Source organism: Leptonychotes weddellii, chromosome 1 (genome assembly GCF_054177405.1).
Source record: "Leptonychotes weddellii isolate Sample4059 chromosome 1, ASM5417740v2, whole genome shotgun sequence".
Classification (NCBI taxonomy): domain Eukaryota; kingdom Metazoa; phylum Chordata; class Mammalia; order Carnivora; family Phocidae; genus Leptonychotes; species Leptonychotes weddellii.
The window spans coordinates 47308690-47332797 of NC_138369.1; the positions used below are offsets into that span (position 1 = coordinate 47308690).

Sequence of the window (24108 nt, forward strand, 5' to 3'; positions counted from 1 at the left end):
TGAAGAGCTGGGGTCATGGCTCTGGCCAGAGCGCTGTCCTGAGTCACTCTGTGCAGGTGCAGGTCTGTTCCATGTCTGGCTACCAAAGGTACCAGTTCTCTTTTGACCCACAAAGTAATCTGATGGTGGAGCAAACTCAGGATCTCTCTCGGCCCGGAGATCTGACTGCCTCTTCGACCAGTACCCAAAGGAAAATTCTAGTAAAAATAAGAAAGAGTATTATTAGAACTGATCATTATTACTTCTCTATTATTATATATTAAAAGCCAACTCCCATTCTCTGGAGAACAAGGATAGCAAAAAGTGCCTACAAAAATATAAGGAAAAGGGAGTGCCTACTTCCAGATGGGGAAAAATTCAAGGAAGGCTCTGTGGGGAAGGCTGGTAGGTTCTGGAAGTATTGCCAAAAAGGCACTAAAATTATAATTGAAAGAGAAATCTAGAAAAATCAAACCCTCAGATTATTTGCTTGACATGATGTAGGTACTTCACAACAAAACACAAATTTTGACCTTTATTGAGTTTTAGAAGACACAAAAAGACACCTGTCCAAATCTCATTTGGTATTTCAGCTCTACTGCTAACAGCAGCACTAACCTAAGGCACTCGCCTATTTGCCTATCTTTTACTTGACACTTGGACCTCATCAGCTCAAACAGCATGAGCTAATGTACTATTCTAACCATCTCGTTTGAAGAGACATAAATCATAGCCTCTTCCAACAAGAAGCTGCTGTGGGCATCACGGTGTACAGACGCAGACTATTTTCAACTGAACGTAAAGGAGACGCTAAAGAACACAGAGGACATTAAAATACCAAACCTTGTAAGATTTTTAAAAGTGGCTCCTGAGAAAGGGCATTCCAAAGCTGTAAAGCCACATGGGGGTAGCACGAATTTACAAAACTTCACCCAGTGCTTCTAAAAAATTGTCCTTTTGAAATGATGTATTGTAGACCCTGGTCTTTTATGATCACACTTTCTAGTACCCCTGTTTACAAACAGCTAGTGCCTGGGTACTAAGAAGAACCCAGTCGAAAGATCTGGAGAATTCCTTAAACCTCAAGGGACCACTAAGACCCATGAGAATCATACTGAGATGAACCAGAAAAATCTCCTGTGCAAGGCCATCACTGGAAAGGATTTATACCTTGAAGCCCATGCCCCCTTACCTTTTCCTCTGTCCCACTCTCGGACATGGGGCACTCCGGGCCTGGTATCCTTCCTCTCCTGAACAATGACTTCCACTTTGCTACTCTGGGCAGCAGTACGTGGAGTTGGCACAGCCTCTGGTTCTGGTGGCAAAGGTCCAATAACATCTATTTTTTGCCAGAGAATAAGACATTATTATAGTAAAGCTTAAAGCTATTTAAAAAATAATCAATAAATATAACACGCTAATCTTGAGAGTAAAAGTAATAACTAGTATTTGATGAGCACCTATCGTGTAATTCTTGTAATAACCCTAACAAAGTCAGTATTGGTTTTTCTACTTTATAAATGAGGAAAATTAAGCTCAGAAATGCTACACAAGGAGAAAGAGACAGAGCCAGGATCCAAACCCAGGTTGGATGGATTTCAAAGTCTGTGTTTCCCACTATGGCACCCCGCTTCCCCAGACCAACAACTGAAGGGCCAGAAATCCCCAATTACTCAACCAAAGTAGGAGTCTCAGACAAAGCAAGGGGACATAGGGTGATGAAGAGCTGACGCATGGCAACAGGCCGCAGGCTATTCACCTTTGGCCAGATTTTTAAAGAAAATGGGTTTTTAAAAACCACTGTGCTGGCACTTCACATGTTGTGGAAATGACAGATGTTGAGGAGTAGAGCAAAAACAGAGAAACAGTATGCAGAGCTTAACATGTTTCAGGGACCTAGCGTCATACAAAACGGCACTGGTGACTTCCCAATTCCCCAGTGTTTCTGGTCTCCTTTCAGAGCTCAGCTGAAGCTGTGTTCAGATCTGAAGATGGCCAGTGGCTTGGCACAGGCCTCTGTTAGGGCTGGAGAGGCTGGTACATGCCCCTGACACCCACACCCCCTTCTTCCTCCTGGGAACACAACGCCCCCAGTTTCAGCTGCGGGTGTGGCCACCTCACTAGACGGGCCATTCCCCAGCCCCCTGCAGCTGCATTTGGGCCAGTGGGATGTAAATGCATGGGTTGTGTGTGCCTTCGATTCACATTCCTAAAGAAGCTGGTTCCTCTCCCCTCCTTCCCCTTCCCTGGGGCTGGGCCGCGAACAGGTGCTAGGGAATAAGCCTCCACCCTGCATGTAGAGCAACACTCTAGGGATGGCAGAAGCAGGAAGACAGGAAGAAGCTGGGCCTGGTTGACCATCTGGAGCAGAGCCACTACCTGCCTGGAAACCCACCACCTCTAAAGCATTAAAATAGAAAACAGACTTCCACCTTGTGTGAGCCAGTCCATGCAGGGGTCTCGGTCAGCACAGCTTAGCCCAGACTAGGGTAACTCACACTGCAGGCAGCAAGCCAGGAGGAACACATGTAACAGTGTTTCCACACACTGTGACCTTTTGTGAGCCATCCAGGCTCATATTTGTAAATTCTTTCTTTTATCTGATTTTGTGAATATTCTTCTTTAAAATAAATGAATGTATAATAACCAAAAAACATACAGCTATAGCAAAACAAATTCGGTCCAAAACGTGTGTGTACAACTCAACTTTATCTTAAAACATCTCTTCTCTCAGTTAAGTCTGTTACTAAAAAACCATGCCGTTCTATGAAGTAACACAATGTCCTGTTTGTTAGTATTTTTGTCTATAGAAAAAGATTCTTTGGAGTGTCACCCTGCACCACTCTGGTTATAAAAACCTGTTCCTGGCAGTACCTCAGAGGTACTCTGCTTGCTTAGAGAATGAAACGAAATGGCTCCTTTCCATATTGCCAGTCCTACTTGTTGAGACATCAATGGAACTAAAATTTTTCCTTTTGAAGGTCAGATACATGCGCCATGATATACCTCTATTTTCTTCCTCTGCTCCATCTTCTTTTGACTTTTTCATCTTTTTTTGTCGGAGTTTAGCAAGTCTTGCTTCTAACATAGCCTTTCGCTTTTCCTTTATGTTCTCTCGTTTTGTTCTCTGATCTGTTGTCTGAATACAAAAGAAAATTAGAACATTATTTACTGTAAGCCAAATTCACAATATTTCTGTTTAAAGGGATGAAATAATTTATTTTATTTTAAAAAGAGGCTAATTGGTTTTCATGCCACCTCTAAGAAGCTAGCCTTGAGATCTTCAAAACGCAGACCTATGAGGTCCTCTTATACAAGCCCTCTGGGTGTGTTTTCTAAGTTTAGCGAGTGTTCACAGAGCATCCTGGAATCTTCACATTCAAGGAAACCAACCAATTCTGTTCTACTCCTTAATCCCTTAAATAAATCCCTTAAATAACTCTCTATTTTCTTACCCAGGCCACTCCAAAAGTACCATATTTAAAACCAAATTTAAAACATCAAAGTTACATAAGTTACTTCTGAGCAGCTATAATTTTAAAGTCTGAAACACCAAAATAGAACAGCAAGTACCTTCGTGAAACTATAAGAGCATTCTGATACTGATAAATAATAGTGATAAAACTGTCACTATTTGCAGAAGACATGATATTATATATAGAAAACCCTAAAGATGCCACCCAAAAACTGTTAGAATAAATGGCTTCAGTAAAGTTGCAGGGTACAGGGGCACCTGGGTGGCTCAGTCAGTTAACCATCTGCCTTCAGCTCAGGTCATGATCTCAGGGTCCTGGGATCTAGCCCCATGTCGGGCTCCCTGCTCAGCGGGGAGTCTGCTTCTCCCTCTCCCTCTGCTCCTCAGACTGCTTGTCTTCTCTCTCTCAAATAAATAAATACAATCTTAAAAAAAAAAGTTATGGGGTACAAAATCAGCATACACAAATCTGTTGTACTTCTATAGGCTAATAAACTATCGGAAAGAAATTAAGAAAACATTCCCATTACATCAAAAAGAATAAAATGCCTAGGAATACATTTAACCAAGGGAAACTATAAGGCAATTATGAAAGAAACTGAAGACACAAAGAAATGGAAAAATACAGCATGCTCATAGATTGGCAGAATTAATACTGATAAAATGTCCATATTACCCAAAGCAATCTAAAGATTCAATGCAATCTCTATCAAAATTCCAACAAATATTTTTCATAATAATAGAACAAACAACCCTAAGATTTATATGGAACCACAAAAGATCTTGAAAAGCCAAAGCATTCTTGAGAAAGAAGAACAAAACTGGAAGCATCAGGCTCCCTGATTCTGAACTATAGTACAAAGCTATAATAACTGAAACAGTATGATATTGGCATAAAAACAGACACAGAGATCAGCGGAACAGAAAAGGGAGCCCAGAAATAAACCCAACCATATATGGTCAATTAATTTATGCCAAAAGAGCCAATAATATATAATGGGAAAAGGACAATCTCTTTAATAAATGGTGGGAAAACAGGACAGCCACATGCAAAAGAATGAAACTGGACCACTATCTTACGCCATACACAAAAATTAACTCAAAATGGACTAAAGACTTGAACATAAGACTTGAAACTATAAAACTTCTTGAAGAAAACATAGGCAGTAAGCTCCTTAACATCAGTCTTGGCCATGATTTTTTGGATGTGACACCAAAAGCAAAGGCAACAAAAGCAAAAATTAGGGCGCCTGGGTGGCTCAGTTGGTTAAGCAACTGCCTTCGGCTCAGGTCATGATCCTGGAGTCCCGGGATCGAGTCCCGCATCGGGCTCCTTGCTCAGCGAGGAGTCTGCTTCTCCCTATGACCCTCCTCCCTCTCATGCTCTCTCTCTCTCTCTCAAATAAATAAATAAAATCTTTAAAAAAAAAAAAAAGCAAAAATTAACACATGGGATTACATCTAACTAAAAAGTTTCTGCACAGCAAAGGAAACCATCAACAAAATGAAAAGACAACTTACTGAATGGGAGAAAATATTTGCAAATCATATTATCTGATAAGGGATTAATGTCCAAAATATACAGAGAACTCATACAATGCAGTACAAAAAAAAAGTGAGAAAGAAAAAACCCACAAAAACCAATCTAATTAAAAAACAGGCAGATGAGAAAAAAACAGAAACAAACAAAAACAAAAGAACAAAAAACCCTCAGCAGATAACCTGAATAGACATCTTTCCAAAGAATACATACAGATGGCCAACAGACCTATAAACACATGCCGGACATCACTAATCATCAAGGGAATGCAAATCAAAACCACAGTGAGATATCACCTCACACCTGTTAGAGTGACTATTATCAAACAGACAGAAAATAAAAAGTATTGGCAAGGATGTAGAAAAAAGGGAACCCTCGTGCACTGTTGGTGGGAATGCAAACTGGTGCAGCCACTGTGGAAAACAGTATGGAGGTTCCTCAAAAAATTAAAAATAGAGTTACCATATGATCCAGCAATTCCACTTCTGCATATTTATTTGAAGAAAATGAAAAAAAACACTAACTTGAAAGATATCTGCACCCCCATGTTCACTGTAGAATTATAGCCAAGATATGGAAACAATCTAAGTGTCCATCAATGGATGAACAGATAAAGGCGTGTGTGTGCATGTATGTGTGTGTGTGTTTATATATATGTGGAACAGAATATCATTCAGCTATAAAAAAGAAGGAAATTTTGCCATTTGAACAACACGGATGGACCTTGAAAGCATTATGCTAAGTGAGATAAGTTAGACAGGAAAAGACAAACACAGTATGATCTCACTTATATGTGGACTCTAACCTCCACCCCCTCAAAAATCCCGAAATACAAGCTTATAGATACAGAGAACAGATTGGTGGTTGACAGAGTGTGTGGGGGGGGGAGGGGATGAGTGAAGGGAATCAAAAGGTACTTAAACTTCCAGTTATAAAATAAACAAGTCATGGGGATATAATGTAGCGCATGGCAACCACAGTTAATAATACTGTAACACATATTTGAAAGTTGCTAAGAGAGTGGACCTTACAAGTTCTCAACACAAGAAAAAAAATTTTGTAACTATGCGGTGATGGATGTTAACTAGACTTAATGTGGTGATCATTTCCCAATAGACACAAATATTGAATAGTTATGTTGTACACCTGAAAGTAATATAATGCTATGTGTCAATTTCACTTCAATTAAAAAGTAATAATAAAATATCTGGTTTATGGCTATAACATTATTAAATATCAGAAATATCAATCTTTAATAAAATTGAAAATTTGATGCACTTTTGTCCATCACTGCTCTGAATATTAACTATTAAATAAATATAACATTTTTTTTTTTTAAGATTTTATTTATTTGTCAGAGAGAGAGATACAGAGCACAAGCAGGAGGAGTGGCAGGCAGAGGCACAGGCAGTGACCCAGGCGTCCCTAAATATAACATTTCTTTAAAAAAAAAAGCCATTCTGAATACCAATTTGAAAAATAGACTGTGGGGAGCCTAGGTGGCTCAGTCAGTTACACGTCTGCCTTCGGCTCAGATCACGATCTCTGGGTCCTGGGATGGAGCCCCACATCAGGCTCCCTGCTCAGCTGAGAGTCTGCTTCTCCCTCTCCCTCTGCCCCTCCCCCTACTTGGTTCTCATTCTCTTTCTCTCTTGCTCAAAAATTAATTAATTGACTTAAATAAATAATAGATTTTTTTTTTTAAAGATTTTATTTATTTATTTGAGACAGAGAGACACAGCAGAGAGGGAACACAAGCAGGGGAGTGGGAGAGGGAGAAGCAGGCTCCCCACTGAGCAGGGAGCCCAATGCAGGGCCTGATCCCAGGACCCTGGGATCATGACCTAAGCCGAAGGGAGATGCTTAACAACTGAACCACCCAGGCGCCCCAATAGATTGTTTTTGTAATATGGTGCAACAAGAAACCAACCGCTCAAATACTTCTTAACATCAATTCTGAATTTAACTTTTACCTGTTCACGCAGCATCTCTAATGTTTTCATCTGCTTATTTCTCAACTCTTTATCTCGAGCAAAAGCAAAATATCCAACACCAAGTTGCCGGGCCTCTGAAATGAATCAAATTATTCAAAAGATTAGAGTTTCCTGATTAATGAATTAGACTCAGGCTAACTTTCCTACCAAAGCTAAAAGAAACGCAGTGATATTTGGCACAAGTTTAAAAAAAAAAAAAAAAAAGCAGCTAAGCCAAAAAAATCTCCTTGTGATTAATAGACCCTCTGTAGGAATGATATTCCCAATATGAGTATTCTTTAGGCTATGAAGTGAACAAAGGGGATATTTTCAATTTCAAAATCAGAATCTTTTATTTCTATATAAGAGCTGCTGCTTTATACTTCCCTTTATGCTTGCCATTAGTTCAAGATTAAAAAAAAAAAAGATTTAAAAAGCTGCAAGATGATCATACCATTTTCACGAATGTCTTCATAATGGATGGGCCCCATTGGCCTTTTCAAGGCCTCTCTTTCTTCTTCCTCCCATTGCTGGCGCTGAAGTTCTTTTCTCATATCTTCAGATAATAAGGTTTTCTCATTAGCAGGACTAACGAAACTAGTAAGGGAACAGAGCAAAACTCTTTAGATAAGAGCCGTGAGACAGCAGTGCTTCTCTTCACACAATAAGTGAGTTCAGTAAGCTGGATCATGGACAAGCAACTTCCTTACAGAAGTTTCTGACCCAATACCACTGGGAAATTGCAAAAACGGTCTTAACCTTTCTTTAATCAAGCAGCTGACTTGTTACAATAGCACACCAGAATCTTGCCTCAGCACTTGAGACAAATCCCCTTCCTTTCCACCCTGGTTCTGGGCTAAAGGGGAGGAGGCAGCAGAGCCTCCTATGCATGGTCACCTGCACAGGGCCGAGGAAGCTGCATCATGCTGCAGTCTGGGTAGCGCCTCCTGGCCTCTCTCAGATAGCTCAGGGCTTCTGCATTTCCTTCCTTGCGCTGACCCCAGGCCTATCTGAACCTAAAGGACTTGGACAAGGTGGACCTTCTCCCACCATTTTCCTCATAAAAACTGCCCTTGGTGAGGGGAATTTTATTCCCTGGAGCATGGGAACAAGTTATCTCTTCGATGTGTCTTAGGCCCTGTAAAAAAAAATCTAGCTGTAAGGCCCTTACTTTAAAATGCAAAAATGTATAAAGAAAAAGTTAAAAAGCTAACTACCTCTCTGCTCCCACTTGCTATGGGATAACCAAGTATACATTCCTAAACACCTTTCTCCACAGAGGTTTGTTTGTTGGATTGGGTTCATTCTATATTTTTGACTCTGATATGAAACACCCTTCCAAATAAACAGATACAGCTCCAACTCATCCATCCGTTTTAGTAGCTACACAGTATGGGTGATTAACTATTCAGGTTGTTCCCTGAGTGTGTATTATGTGTGTATGCTAGCCACAAAAGAGTACTTCAGCAAATATTTTTGTATGTTAAGAAAAAACCTCCTTACTGGACCATCAAAGATAATGAACTAAAAGCAGCCTCACTCACAAAACAATCCCTGTGTCTGCATTTCAGACCTGGGCAAAGCTTTGCATATCACACACTTACAGCCTCCCTTGAAGATTTTTATCCATCTCCAGCAAATCTGGCAAATCCTTTTTCATACAGCGCCGAGATCGCCCTAAAGAATCCACATAATCCACCCTGAAATAAAAGTGAAAACATGTGAAGGCGGCTTTGTACATGACATATGGTTCCCTAAGTTAGGGAGTTGGTGTACAATAAAAAAATTAATGTAAGCCTCACTACCAAGAAAAACCCTCCACCTGAGAGACCATTACCACTGATACGAACATGATTTTTAAAGTTTAAAGTTGACACACAATAAGCTCATTATGCCCTTTATTAAACATTAGGTTTAGAAACTGCAGAAAATGATTGATCATGTATGTCTCTGATTTCAAAAATAAATACCCCATATAGACCCTTGCTGCAACATCTCAGAACTGACTTCAATCTGGTTTAGACAATTCCCCATATTTTATCAGCATCAGAATAACCGAGCTCTGTACCATTCTCAACTTGTTCATTTTCTCAGTCTTCCCAAATCTGACTTTTTATTCTTTTATTTCTTCTAATTGGTACAGTTCTTTCCAATTAGTAATTTCTCAAGTCATGATATTTTGAGGACCCATTAATTAGGAGGAAGCCAAGCAACACACATTTTGTACTGCAAAAACATCCTGGCAGTGGGCCAGTCTATTATCTTTTACTTAGTTCCTCTTTCCTCATCTTTGCCCAAACTAGACAGCCAAGAGAACCAGGCAGACGGCAAGGCAAAATGAAAGACCAACTTCCCACAACAGGAAATATGGACAGATTTTCATGGAAAACATTTCAATTGCATTATGATGCAACAGATTTTTTTATTGTTTAATTATGGGCAAGGAATTTCCCAGGCTTTAGCAGGGTGCTAAAAACACAGAAAGGGGTCAGTACTGCTCATGCAGCTCAAGGTCAGAGTCTCACATATGTGGCTTTGCTTTTGTTAGCAGTTTCTTTCCTCTTCCACATGCTGATTCCAATTGTTAGCCCATGACTTGAAAACAGAATGTTTGAGAATCTACTACTATAGTCTTAGCGCTACTTACCACAAGAAATAAAACCTCCAACTGCAGAAAGCAGTTTCCTTCCCAACCCCCCAACCCTTTTTCTAATGAATAGAAAAAGAAAATCATCTAGCCAGATGGTCTGAGTAATTATTTACAGTATTTTTGCGGAAAGATTTTCCACCACCTGGAACTTAACTACCAAAAGGATTTTACAAGTAGTTACAATTCTGGAGCTTAATTTAAAAACAAAAAAAGTGTTAGAACTGCTTGCAGTGCGTCTTCCTTCACCATATGGTGGCATGTGACACCTTCAATTGCCCTCCAAACTCTTCAAATCACTGACAAATTGCTTGTAATCATACAGGCATTAGTAAGGAAAAAAAAAAGACATTAAACCTTTCAAAGGAGATGAGATTTCTGCTATGAAAAGCAATCATAGGCTATTCTGTTTCTGAAGAAGGTCTCTAAAATGTACAGATCCCATCAAAACAGAAGTGGCAAGACAGGAGTCAGCAAGTGCTCTGTGTAATCAGCAATCACTGAGCAAGCCCCAGGGAAACAATTACTTGAGGTACAAGAGTAATAAAGGAGGACTCAGAGTCATGTCATCTTCAACGAGCTCCAGGGGGAAGTTAAGGCATGTGCCCATGAAACACTTCCTAACAACAGCAGGGAGGATATAAAAAGGACCCAAAGTTTGTCTCAAATCTTCTTCTAGTAATGAGGCCAGTTGTGTGTCAATACTAAATAAAAGGTTAAGACCCAAAGGAGCTGGAAGCGTATCTAAGTGCTACCAGAGTCCGGGTGAGGGAGAAATCACTCACACTAAAAGGATGAGGAAAAGCATCCATGGTAGAGACTGCGCTATATGTGCTTTCCTTTGGATTGCTTGTACCAAGTATGCAGCCAGAAAACCTAGCCCAAAGATAAATTTTTAGAAAGTAGCTAAGCAAACATCTGTTCTATCCCAATGTGAATGTTGTTTCTGGACCACTGGGAACACCCCCAGTAGTATGAAGATGTAAGGTCCCTGTGATCCTCAGTAGCTGGCACTGCTCTCTCATGCTCATCACCGACTCCTGCCAGCAGGGCCAATAGCTGACAGAAGGTCAAGTGTTACAAACCATCTTAAGCAGTTCCTTGTTAAGACCACAATAATGAGACTATCTGAGCCTGGAAGGGAAGATGCACAGGCAGGAGGGTGGGCAGGTAGGATTATTCCCAGTCTTAAACAAAGTGTTAAGTAGAGAAAATCATCAGAAGGGAATTTTCATTCTGGTCTCTTTACTTATTGACGTATTGGTCTCATAAAGAAAAGACAAGTTTGGCTTCCCCATCATTCACCTACACGTAGATAAAATTCAGGATAATTTCAATAAAAGTTTACGAAAGGTCTGCTTATACTCCACAGACAGCAGTTTCTTGGGTAGCTTAGAATACTCTGATTTCCGGGGCACCTGGGTGGCTCAGCCGTTAAGCGTCTGCCTTCGGCTCAGGTCATGATCCCAGGGTCCTGGGATCGAGCCCCACATCGGGCTCCTTGCTCTGCGGGAAGTCTGCTTCTCCCTCTCCCACTCCCCCTGCTTGTGTTCCCTCTCTCACTGTGTCTCTCTCTGTCAAATAAATAAATAAAATCTTAAAAAAAAAAAAAAGAATACTCTGATTTCCAAGGGAGTTTAAGGCCAAACAATCACCTGTTTTACAGGTGAGAAAACAGCCTCAGCAAGGCTGGAACTTGATCAAGGTCATATTGCCAGTGAAAGATGGAGCCAGTGCTACGCAGGTCCAAGGTCCGCAATGCGTCTATCTCACTGCTGGAAAAGGTCCCAGCCACAGTAAGGTTTACTGGACCGGCTCTGCCTGCCTCTTGTCTATGGAAATGAACATCGCCAACGGCTAGACAGTGACTCTCCCTGTCTGAATAATGACATGGGCAGCAGCCTGGGTAACAAAGGAACATGCTTCTGTCTAAACAACTCTTCCACGCCAATGAAACAGGTGTATTAATGCCTTTTGCACTTGGCTCAGTCTTGTAATTACTTCTTCTTTGGAGTTACTGTTTCTGCATCTGTAAATCCAATCTTAAAAGAAAGAAAACTGAGGAAGAATAAGGAGAAGTGGTTTGATAACACGCAAACAAACACTTTTGGAAAATAAATACAAGTTGGGGCACCTGGCTGGCTCAGTCGAGAGAACAAGGAATTCTTGATCTTGGGGTCGTAAGTTTGAGCCCCATGTTGGGCATAGAGATTACTTAAAAAAAAAAAAAAAGTAAACGCAAGTCTGAGAATGTTAACATGACCAAATTGTGTCATTATCACCAACCATTCTTCACTGGGGTCCTGCGGAGGAGGTATATCCTTTTCAGAAAGATTTTCTTCATCATCATCTCTTTCTGCTGCCTTTCTAGAATCTCTATTGGCACCAAACACCTCCATTTCTTTGTGTTTGTCTATGATCTTCTGCGTGAAATCCACAAGGTACATATCCTCCACTTCTTCATCTAAGACAGAAAAATCAATTTTCAGATTTTTGACATTCTTTTCAAAGAAGTAAACCACAGATGGAATTGATATGAAGCAGTCACATTCACCGCTGGGCAGCTACACTGGCCCTGGACAGTTCACTAGTCGATGCATCCACCACCCCCAGCACCCCCTGAACACTTCAAAGACACAGAGCCACCATGGACCTGACAGGGAAGCTGCAAATAGGCCATCAGAAACACATACCACACAAAAAAGTCTTAAAAGTGCTTAAAGTCTTCTGTTGCCTCGTCAACAGAATGAGAGAGCAATACGGTCTTGGAATGCAATTTTAAGATCAAACCTTTTGATTTCAAGAGACTCATCCACCTGATGATAAAATGCCGAAGCAGAACTGCAATGCTCACGTTGCCAGACCAGAGCAAAAGACCTTTGTTGCTACACAGTCCTCCCCAATTAAGGGGCGACATTACTTAGCCCTAATTATACTGCCATGGTATAGGTTTTAAGGATCACTGTATAGGGTAAAAGAAGTCATCTGAATTCTTTTCAACCTGATGAACACCACTTTCAGGCAAGGCATAGTGCGAGGATCTGCAGGGTACACAGAGACGTGTGGCTTGTGATCTGCCTGAGCTAAAACATACACTGAAAGTTAAATAATAATCCATGACTTTAATTTAACCCAAGATAGTTGATGTACTCAAAATAAGGTTTATGTGAAGTTTCACTATGCTGGATTTTATTTTATTTTTTTTTAAAGATTTTATTTATTTATTTGACAGAGAGAGACACAGCCAGAGAGGGAACACAAGCAGGGGGAATGGGAGAGGGAGAAGCAGGCTTCCCGCGGAGCATGGAGCCCGATGCGGGGCTCGATCCCAGGACCCTGGGATCATGATCTGAGCCGAAGGCAGACGCTTAACGACTGAGCCACCCAGGCGCCCCACTATGCTGGATTTTAGACAGTCACTTCAGTTCTTCTCTGAGGACAGTACCGAGCTGTATGGAGCAGACGCTAGGCTCCATGTCCCCAGTACTGGTATTGAGCCCCAGTGTAGAGGGGAGAATAACTGAGGCTCCAAAACTCAACTTGCCCAAACACGCGGGGCCACTATGCCCATCAGGGCCTGCTGTTTCGGACAGAACCAAATCCCCACATCCACAGGCCTTTGAACCTGATTTCTTTCTTTTTTTTTTTTTTTTTATTTCTTTATTTGAGACAGAGAGAATGAGAGACAGAGAGCATGAGAGGGAGGAGGGTCAGAGGGAGAAGCAGACTCCCTGCCGAGCAGGGAGCCTGATGCGGGACTCGATCTCGGGACTCCAGGATCATGACCTGAGCCGAAGGCAGTCGCTTAACCAACTGAGCCACCCAGGCGCCCCGAACCTGATTTCTTGATTAACAATACAAGTCAAGTTTGCATCAAAAGTAAAAGACTTTAATTTTTTTTAAAGCCACAAAATAACTCACATGAGAAAGAGATGTGCATTCCCAGAGCAGAGTTATAAGACCACATAATAGTGAGGCCTCCCAGTTAAAGGACACCCTGCTGCTTCTTCAGGAAGAAGACATGGCCTCTCCCCATGTCCCCTAGCTTTGAGAGTGCCTGACTCTCCCCCACGGGGCTCCCTGCCATGCAGGGAACATGCCTCTGCCAACTGGGAAGAGGGAGTTTGGCTGTCTGGGTAGCCAATGACCAGGGTTCCAGCCCTGCCTCTCTACTGCTGCCCCCTTCCCAGCCCATCAGGCCCAGCCACGCTAGTCTGTCCTGCCGACACTGGCCCTCTCCTCCCTCTGAGGATCTGCTCTCACCACTCTCCCCCTGCAGAATCCCTTTCTCCAGCTATCCAAAGCCTTTAAGACCCTATCAGAGCCTACCTTCTCCCTAAAGACTTCTCTACATGCCTTTGGCAATGAAATACACACTGCCTTGTAAAATCTCTTCTGCTATCTAACTGTAGGCTGGGTTTTATTTTTCTGGAGGGTATGAGGAAAGGGGGATTTTTTTATTATTTTAGAAGGAATTACAGGCACATCACAGAAAAAATAGAAAATAAGGAAAAGGAAACATAACTCCAACACGCTGATATACCCATAACTCCTCTCAGTCTTTTTTTAACATAGCTATAAGAGTTTATAATGATAGTCTATTTAGACCTCCTTTCCTACCTTTGCTTCAGTCTGCATCATTGGCCTCCATTGATGACGACCCCCTTGAGGGCAGAGGCAGAGAATCTGGCTTACACTGCCCTTGTTTGTCCCTTTAGAGCACCTAACACAGCCTGGCACACACTAGGCAATCAACAATTACTGCGGATTTTCTTGTCTCCATGCCAGCAGAGAAAATAATCTGTATTATTCCTTCAATTTCCTCCCTGTTCTTACTGTTATCCTAACAAATAACAAAATACTATAGGGCTGTATAAGTTACAGAAAATAGAGAAGTATAAATAAATTATTGTGTTTACCTATAAAGTCTCCTTTAGTCATTTTCTCATATAATTTGGCTTTTTCTTCCAATTTCTCCCTAGAGAAAAAAAGACAAGTATTAGAACTGGTCCAACACCTGCCACTCCTGCTAAGGCTGCCTGCGTGTCGTGCCCTGCACAAGAGGCCCGTCTGATGATGCAGCGGCTGTACCTCGAGCTGACCACCCCGCCCTAAGGGGACCCTCAGACCCAGCGACGCCCGCTTTGTCGACTAAGTGTCAGTTCTGTGAGAACAGGCCCATGTTTCTCTTATTCATGACTGTAGCCCAGGGCCTAAAACAATACCTGGCACAAGTTCTCAATCAGTACCTGAAAATAAATAATGAAGTAAGATTCCAGGTGCAAATGCCAAGTACAACCTAAGTTAAATGCCAAAAAAGGGAGAGAGATGTCCAAACAAAAACATTTTCTATAACAACCTTCCAAACAGAACACCAAATTCAATGAAAACTCTTTGCATTACTGTTTTCAGACAAGGGTCCCTGGTCATCCATGGCTTATTAGGCTTCTCTAAGGTAGCTAAAGACCAACTTCTTACAAGTCTCTTAAAAATATAGTATCTGACAAATGTAGTGATCCGAAGGGGCACCTGCACCCCGATGTTTATAGCAGCAATGTCCACAATAGCCAAACTGTGGAAAGAGCCCAGATGTCCACTGACAGATGAATGGATAAAGAAGGTGTGGTGTGTCTGTATATATATATACAATGGAATATGACTCAGCCATCAGAAAGGATGAATACCTACCACTTGCATCGACAGGGATGGAACTGGAGGACATGCTAAGTGACATAAGTCAAGCAGAGAAAGACAATAGAGGATCATTGGGGAAGAGAGGAAAAAAATAAAACAAGACAAAACCAGAGAGGGAGACAAACCATAAGAGACTCTTCTTAAACAAAGGAAACAAACTGAGGGTTGCTGGAGGGGAGGGGGATGGAAGGATGGAGTAACTGGGTGATGGACATTAAGGAGGGCATGTGATGTAATGAGCACTGGGTGTTGTCTAAGACTGATGAATCACAGATCTGTACCTCTGAAACCAATAATACATTATATGTTAATTAACGGAATTTAAATTTTAAAAATGTTAAAAAATATATATGTATCTCTTTTATACAAAGCATGAATAATTTATTTGTGACACACAGCTAATAAAAAACAAACATCAACCCTGGTATTTCAATAAAGCAGCCTCTCTGCTCACATTAATTCTGATGACGTTTATTTTTTAGTGGGTACAGACCCAGTAAGACGGCTGGCAATTCTTTATTCTGGAAATACTTAATGATGGCAAAGAGAAGTCCCAAAAAGGTCATCTGAGCTTTTGCCTGTGAAGAATCACACTTAATCACAATGGAAAATTTCATTTCTAATGGCGTCCCGAGACAATAAAGTCCCTTGGTCACACGGCTGTGTGCTCTGGAGCGACTTACCTCACCTCTCTTGTACCCCCAATTCCTAAATCTGGAATAGATGAAAAAAACAGCACTCCCTCTTAGGGTGGCCACGAAGAGTGCCTAGACCACACCCGAAAGCTTGCCGTCAGTTACGGCATGTGCTTCTCTGCCATCTGGGTCAGAAAGATTCCTCTCCCATTTTACACATTCATTCCACGGGCACTGCTTCTAGGCCTCCTCTGTGCCAAGCACTGTTTCAGGCACCAAGGGCTCGGCAGTCAACAAGACACAGTCCCCACGCTCATAGAGTTCTTGTTATAGAAGGGGAGAAGGACAGTAACGAATCAATGAGAACGAGGCTTTCAGACAAGTGCTGTGAAGGGGAGGAAATAAAAGCAGTTTTCACCACTGGAGGCCCTTCAACTTCCAAAAGGTTAATTTGCCCTATATCAGAGGGGGCTTAATGTAATAACCTCTGTCATTATAGACTCTTACTTTTTCATGAAAATAAAACTTTAATTAAAAAAAACAAAACACAGGGCGCCTGGGTGGCTCAGTTGGTTAAGCGACTGCCTTCGGCTCAGGTCATGATCCTGGAGTCCCGGGATCAAGTCCCGCATCGGGCTCCCTGCTCAGCGGGGGGTCTGCTTCTCCCTCTGACCCTCTTCCCTCTTGTGCTGTCTCTCATTCTCTCTCTCAAATAAATGAAATCTTTAAAAAAAAAAAACACAAAAAAACAGGTGTCAGGACAGAGTAACCGGGCGGACACTAAGCTAGAAAAGGAAGCCCGGGGAAACCTCTCTGAAGGTGACATTTGAGCTAAGACTTATAGAGCAAGAAGCCAACCATGAGAGGATCTTGGGAAGAAAGCAAGTGAGGCAGAGGAAAGAGGAGGTGGGAATGAGCTTGGTATGTTCAAGCAGAGACCAGAGCGGTGGAGGATGCTGAGCACAGGAGAGAGGGGCACAAAATAAGGACAGAGAAAGGCAGGTACAGGAACGCATGGGAAAGGATAAGGAGTTTGGATGCAGTGTAACAGAAAGAAGATGGCAGAAGAGTCTACAAATGAATAATGGAGATCAAGCAAGATATCAGAGAAATGGCCACTGGATTTAGTAGATGAGGAAGTCATTAGAGACTTCAAGGAACAATTTCTTCGGTCGAGTAAGAAAGATGGAATTCAGAGGGCAAGAGCATGGGACACTTATCTGAAACTACTATGTGCCAGACACTACATAACTCCTTTAATCCCCTCAAGAGCTCCAGGAGCTGAGTATAAACTGCCTCACTTCACAGATAAGAAAAATCTCAATGGAGAAGTAACTTGCCTAAGGCCTTACACCCTCATGGGACTGCCCCTGCCTGTTTTGAGCTCTGCAGAGACGCAGAAGTCCTGCAGACCAAGGAAAGACTTGATTCCTCACAAGCGCAGTGAAGCCAAAGTATTACGTTAACAGGTCATTGAACAGAAAAAAAATCACAGCAAAGTACCCGGGGAAACTCTGTTATACAGAGTTTATACATTTATAAAGAATAAAAGATTACAGTACCTTTCAACAAATTAGAATTCTGAGAATATGTCCAGTAGGTGAGAAAGATGTCTCAAAAATTAACATATCCCATGTCTGCTGGGAACAGGTCAAGTGCCAAGAAAAACAATCCCCCAAATGTGCTAATATCCTGCCTCTTTTTTTCAGACCCAGAAGAGCTGAGCAACCTTAGCGACCAGTTTGCTACTGCAGTTTTTATTATGCAATAGATCCAAAAGGACATGAGTCATGACAGACATTAAAACTTGGGGTTCTCTCTGAATCTAGAGTGATACTGCAAATAAGGGAGAGTTCTTTACAGAAGAATGTCAGCTAATAAATGGAATGAAAAAAATAAAGATGGAATGAAAGAATTAGAAAAATCATCACTTTGAAATCACCAATGTAATAACGATGTGGAAATATGCTGGTGAACAAGCATAGTCTCAGAGTTTCCCTCCTTAGATTATTATTAATTACAAATGGGGACAAGCACCTTTACAGTGGAAAAATCTAGCAGGCCTATCTTAACTGAGTGATCAAACTTTATCACCAATAAAAACTCAAACTGACATTGTGAACCTCTTGCTGTGATCCAACAGGAAGGACACACCATGTACATCATATTCTTAAGCAAAAGCAGTTAATGTGACTCAATCAGATTATGGGACACTGCGGATAAAAAGGTCTGGATTCTTCAAGAACAGCAATGGTATAACAGACAACAAAAAGGCATGGGAATTAGTCTAGATTAAAAGAGACTAAAGAAATATGCCATCTGGGGTGCCTGGCTGGCTTAGAGGAGTGTATATCTCGATCTCAGGGTTGTGAGTTCGAGCCCCACGTTGGGTGTAGATTACTAAAAAAAAAAAAAAAAAAAAAAACTTTAAAAAAAAGAAAGAAAGCCATGCTATAACCAAAATGTCTCCCTCTTAAAGAGAAAAAGAAAGAAAAATACGAAAACTAAATTCAATGTGCAATCTTTGAATTCTGGATTAAATTTAAAAAAAACTATAAAGGACTTAATTGTATCAGGATAATTGGTGAACTCTGCCTATAGACCATATAATAGATATTATTATTTTATTGGTGTTAAATTTCTTAGGTATGACAGCATTATCGTAGTGATGTAGGAGAATGTCCTTGCTCTTAGTGGATACATACTGAAATATTTTGAGGCAAAGTATCATGATGTTTAACAAAGTTTCTCTATACACACACAAAGAGGAGAGAAAGAGAGAAGCAAAAGCAGATGTGGAAAAACATTAATTGGTGAACTTAGGTAAAAAGTATTAGAAGATTCATTGTACTCTTCTTTCAACTATTCTGTTGTTTTCAAGTTTTTCAAAATAAAAAGCTAGGGGGAAAATTTAGTTTCTAAATGCTACTGTCACATTACCTAGTAGCCCAGAGCCACACCACCACGCGGACACTTCTTAAACACTTGTTGATGATCTCAGAGCCTAACAAAGGCTCAAAGTGGGACTCTGTTTCATCTTTCAGACTGCGGTTATGTCTTAAGACTACAAATACATCTGCAAATTATATTATTCTTAGAGTCTATTTTATATTTATAGAGCATATGACTGAAAAGATGACAAAATTAAAACTGTAAATCCAGAAGCCTAAAAGTGGAACTCTCACTTCTTTGCTTGGGTAGCCTCAGAGGCAACTACAGTTAGCAGAGCTTAACTTTACCTTGCTTTGTCTAAAGTCTTCTGTTCCTCGATCTTCTGTTCTGCATCCTTCTCAGCTCGATTTGAAACTCCTGCATTCTGTTTGCTCCAGATACTTGGTTTCTGCAGCATATTTATTTAAAAAGACAAAACAGAACCAAGTGATTGCAAAACAAAAATCTCTACTTACACATCGGAAGAAAAAAAACCGGATTAGATCTTATGAATCAATGGAGAAAACTAGATCTGACAGCCAACCTATGTCGTGCAAATAGACTATACAAGGGAAAGCTAGTGCTGAAAAAAAAAAAGCCCTAAATTATATAAAGAATTCCTTTACAAGATAGTTACTTATCTATTATCTCCTGAATGATTACAACTTAATTCAATAGATTTAGTAATATAAGTAATAAATACCACAACCTATTCACAACTGTTAAAGACCCTGACATTTTCTGCTATATTGCTATATTATCTAATTGTTTATCTGTTTGGATTAATAATACCTATACAGCTGATCTTCCATGAGAATGTACACAAACCACTAATTAAAACATGCACTCTTCCAAAAGAAGAGCTAAGTAATTATAGTATTATAATGCTCTAATTTCTTTTAAATGCTCTAATTTCTATTTTAATATAAAACATTTTATGCAGATGGGTCAGCTACAAGGGAGTTTCCTTTAATTTTTATATGTAGCAGAGACCAGGACATTTTCAAAAAACCTAGGTATGGTATAATTCCCCCATATTTGGAATTAATGGAGATAACTAGATCTTATTTTTACCTTATTAGTTGTTTTTGGTTTTCCCAAAACGCCAGAATCTTTTAGAAGTTTTTCTTGTTTGAATTCTTCTTGTTTTCGGAAGAGTTCAGCCTTAAGGTCTACCAACTAGAATAAAACCAATAAGCAAACAAAAACATTTAATTAATTCTAATGACTGACTAGATTTCCAAGTTCTTGTAATTCTCAAAGTAAGATTTAAAGTTCCTATAAATGGACAATAATGGATACAAAATTAAATGTCTGAATGTACAAAATAAAACCAAGTCATACTGCATTCCAGTTCTGTTGGTAATGTATTTCTACCCTAACCTTCAATACTGGGCTAAGGGGAGAGTGATTAAGCAAAGTAAATGAAGTTTGCATCTGTTAGATTCACACTGAACTAACAACTTTAAGGGACACCTGGGTGGCTCAGTCGGTTAAGTGGCTGCCTTCGGCTCAGGTCATGATCCCAGGGTCCAGGGTCCTGGGATGAAGGCCCACATCAGGCTCCTTGCTCAGCGGGAAGCCTGCTTCTCCCTCCACCTGCTGTTCCCCTGCTTGTGCTTTCTCTCTCTCTCTCTCTGACAAATAAATAAAATCTTAAAAAAAAAAAAAAAAAAAAGAACTAACAACTTTAAATACCTTCTCTCTGCCTGACACTGTACTTGGCTTTTTTATACTGTAATCTCATTTAATCATCAAAATTTATTATTTCTGCAGAAAAATATCTTTGTTCAGCAACTATCTGAGCACTGAAGAATAGGATACAAACATGAAACAGACATTCTCCTGCCTCAAACAGTTACAAACTAATTAAAAAAAAAAAAGGTAACTTATAATACCAGTAAAATGTAATAAATGACTTCAAGAGTGGAAGAAAACAGGGGCACCTGACTGGCTCAGGGGGTGAAGCATGAGACTCTTGATCTTGGGGTTGTGAGTTCCAGCCCCACATTGTGTGTAGAGATTACTTAAAAAATCTTTAAAAAGGTGGGGGGAGGTGGTAGAAGAAAAGAGCATAAAAGTTCAGCTACAGGAGCATTTCCTTCTGTCCACAGTGATCAGAGACAGCTTTGAGCTGAGCCTTAAAAGATAGGCAAGGGGCGCCTGGCTGGCTCAGTCAGAGGAGTGTGTAACTCTTGATCTCAGGGTCATGAGTTTTGAGCCCCATGTTGGGTGTAGAGATTACTTAAATAAATAAAACTTAAAAAAAAAGAGAGAGGCAAGATTTCAACAGCTAGGAATAAAGTGGATTGAGTGAATGAGAAGAGCTCCAAGTTTATGTATGTTCTAGAAACTGTAAGTTTAGTTGAATCATAGGGTTCAAGAACAGGAAAGGCCAGGGCAAAGGGAACAGGGCAGTTGGGTGAATATCCATGCCTATCTCTCACTTGTACCAATCACCACTGTGTACTCCGCAAAGAAAGATAAAATGACAGTTCTCTTTTTAAAGGTCCAGATACAGCTCCCTATAAATCAGATACTTATAAAGCCTAGCATCACAGACTGACTTCTAAGGGAAATCAAAATGACTGAGTTCAATGATCTATTTTGGAAGACATCAATTTAAAAGCAGCCTTGGCAGGGATTTAATAACGCTAAGGGCAGTTTCATCCCAGGACATACTAAGTTTCTAAACACAAAAACTTTAGTCCCTTCTTCTGAGCCTTCTTCACTGTAACAATTTTCTAGCCACACATTTTCCTCTTCTATGACTACTTTTGAGTTTTAAAAGGAAGATGCTCTGAAAACTGTCCATTTCCAGATGGCATTTCTACTACAGTTATTGCTAAATTTTAACCTGTCAGGATAGAATAACTTTAATATTTATAGCTTTTTGATTCCTTATGCGCAACCATAATAACCAGTACTAATTTTCAATATTAGACAAGGAAAAGAGACTCAAATACTGGGACACATCGTGGTTTTCCTTTGCACTCCCTTTGCATCCTAATACTTTGCAGGTAATTGAAGATTAAATCAAAGATTAGGCAATTTGCTCTCATGTAACAGAAAAGGCAGTAGCTCTGATGACAAACAGCCTGAGTGCGCCAGTTCTATCCCTAAGAATTCTGTATGTAAGATGGGGAAAGCCACTTTCCCTTACTGGGCCTCAAATTTATCAGCTATAAAACACGGATATTAATAGCACCTACTCTCTAAAGCAGCTGAGAGGATTCAATAAGACAATGCACAGAAACGTACTCCGAGCAGGTTTTCTTCCTCGAAGTAGCTACTTTAACAAAACTGCTTACATCCTGCTAGACCTTACAGCCCGCAGGCACCGCAACCTATGAGTGCATTCACAACTGTTTAGTTCCCGATCGGGACGCTGGGCGCTCTCGGATCCCGGGGAATAAGTCACCCTCTCTCATGTTCTGGGAGGACCTTGCTGGTCCCTGGACTGGAAAGGAAACGAGGAAGGGGAATGTGTCAGCACAGCAAGCACAGAGAGAGACAGGACTGGCAAGGAGGCCTGGCCCGGTTGTCGCAGAGGGGAGGCAGGGACACTCTTAAACGGGAAAAGACACCAGGTTCAGGTCTGTGTCTAAGGAGGGAATCCTGGTCCGGGTGTACGTCCGAGGGGAGAAGCCAAGTACGGGGTCCTGTAAGTAAGAAAAGTTGGCCCGGGTCCCCAACTGAGAAAAGCCAGGTCTGGGTTCCTGTTTGAGGGAAGGCCAGGTCTGGGTCTCCCGAGTGAAGAAACAAGGTCGAGATTCTTGTCTAGTGGACATGAGGAGAACTCGGAGCCCCGTAGCATCATTTGTGCCCGCACTCACCGAGGAGGCCGTAACATCCAAAGGCTTTTTCCTCCGGTCCATTCTGGCGCCAGAGCGTCTCAGCGCAAAGCTGGACACCGCACAGTCTCCCGCAGGCCTCAAATGCCTGTGTTCGGCACAACCGGAAGTGTCTGTAATAATAGCGACGATAAGTATGCGACGCTGACGCCATCTTGGAAAGGTCCGATGTTGTGCGTATTGCGTCTGCCACCATTTTGAGAGAGTCAAAGAATGCCCAGGGTTAAGGCCATCTTGAAGAAAGAGGAAGGATAACAGGGCTAGTGTTGGCGCCATCTTGAGAAGGGCGGATTGTGGCTTTCAGAGCAATGGACGCCATCTTGAGTGGGGCAGATTGGGTGTTGGGGTGGCGCCATCTTGGGGAGGGCGTAGTGACCACAAATGTTCGTGATGAAAAGAAAGGTGGATTGGTAGGACTGGAAAGATCTAAATGCCATTTGAAGACCTGCGGTATGACTGGCACTGTCTGGTGCTTCTCACACGTTAACTTATTTAATTCTCACAAGAACCACATGTGATTATATTATATAGGATTATTATATTAAGCTTGGTAGAAATGATAATAATAGAAAGCACTAATATAGTGCTTACTATGTGCCACTTTACATATTTCGGCTGGTAAGAACATGAACTCCAGAGGCCAGTTTCCTGGCTTCCAATCGCACTTACTGTTCATGTGGCTTTGGGAAAGTTACTTAACTTCTCTGTGCCTCAATTTCCAAATGGGAATAAAATAGTATCTACTTCATGGGATTTAATGAGAATGAAATAAGTTAAATGAGCTAGCCTTGATAAAAATATTGATTGTGTTAGACAGACTAATGACCCCCTGCCAAAGGTGTCCGTCTTTTAATCCCCAAAACCTGTGAATATGTTACCTCTATGGCAAAAGGGAATTTGCAGCCATGATTAAATTAAAGATCTTGAGATGGGGAGATTATCTGGATAGGCCCAATGTAATCAGAAGGGTCCTTATGAAGGAGGCAGAAGGATCAAAGACCACATGCTAGGGAATGCGGGCAGCCTCTAGAAGGAAAAGACAAATCCTCTTCTAGAACCTCTAGAAGGAGTGCGGCACCATGACACCTAGATTTTAGCTTTGTAGTGATTCTGCACCCCAGTTCAATGTGTGAGGGTTTTCCCACACCACCAAGCAATTCTTCAATGGCAGCTGTGTCCTACAATTCAAATCAATTCTGACGTTATCTAACTGGAGATAGCCTCAGATCCCACAGGTTAAGGGCTCAGTCCTACAAGACTGCCTTCACTTCAGATACCAATTCCAAGCCCAGGCTGTCACCTGTGCTTCTAAATTGGAGGTTCCAGTGAACCCCTCCTTGGGTTTGATTAATTTATTAGAACAGCTCACAGGACTCCGAG

The 24108-nt window shown here is 41.1% G+C and overlaps 1 protein-coding gene across 1 annotated transcript in view; it reads right to left on the bottom strand.

Moving 5' to 3' along the window:
• Window positions 1–22845, bottom strand: part of CCDC174 (coiled-coil domain containing 174) — a 27044-nt gene extending 4199 nt beyond the window's left edge. Inside the window, exons 1-10 of the mRNA XM_081822686.1 lie at window positions 22711–22845; window positions 19949–20053; window positions 19183–19283; window positions 14534–14592; window positions 11901–12078; window positions 8572–8667; window positions 7422–7564; window positions 6968–7062; window positions 2986–3118; window positions 1172–1318 (exon numbers count right to left, since the gene is read on the bottom strand). Coding sequence (XP_081678812.1) covers window positions 1172–1318; window positions 2986–3118; window positions 6968–7062; window positions 7422–7564; window positions 8572–8667; window positions 11901–12078; window positions 14534–14592; window positions 19183–19283; window positions 19949–20053; window positions 22711–22752 — 1099 coding nt within the window. The 5' untranslated portion in view covers window positions 22753–22845. The remainder of the gene's footprint in view (window positions 1–1171; window positions 1319–2985; window positions 3119–6967; window positions 7063–7421; window positions 7565–8571; window positions 8668–11900; window positions 12079–14533; window positions 14593–19182; window positions 19284–19948; window positions 20054–22710) is intronic.
• Between the last annotated feature and the right edge of the window lie 1263 nt (window positions 22846–24108).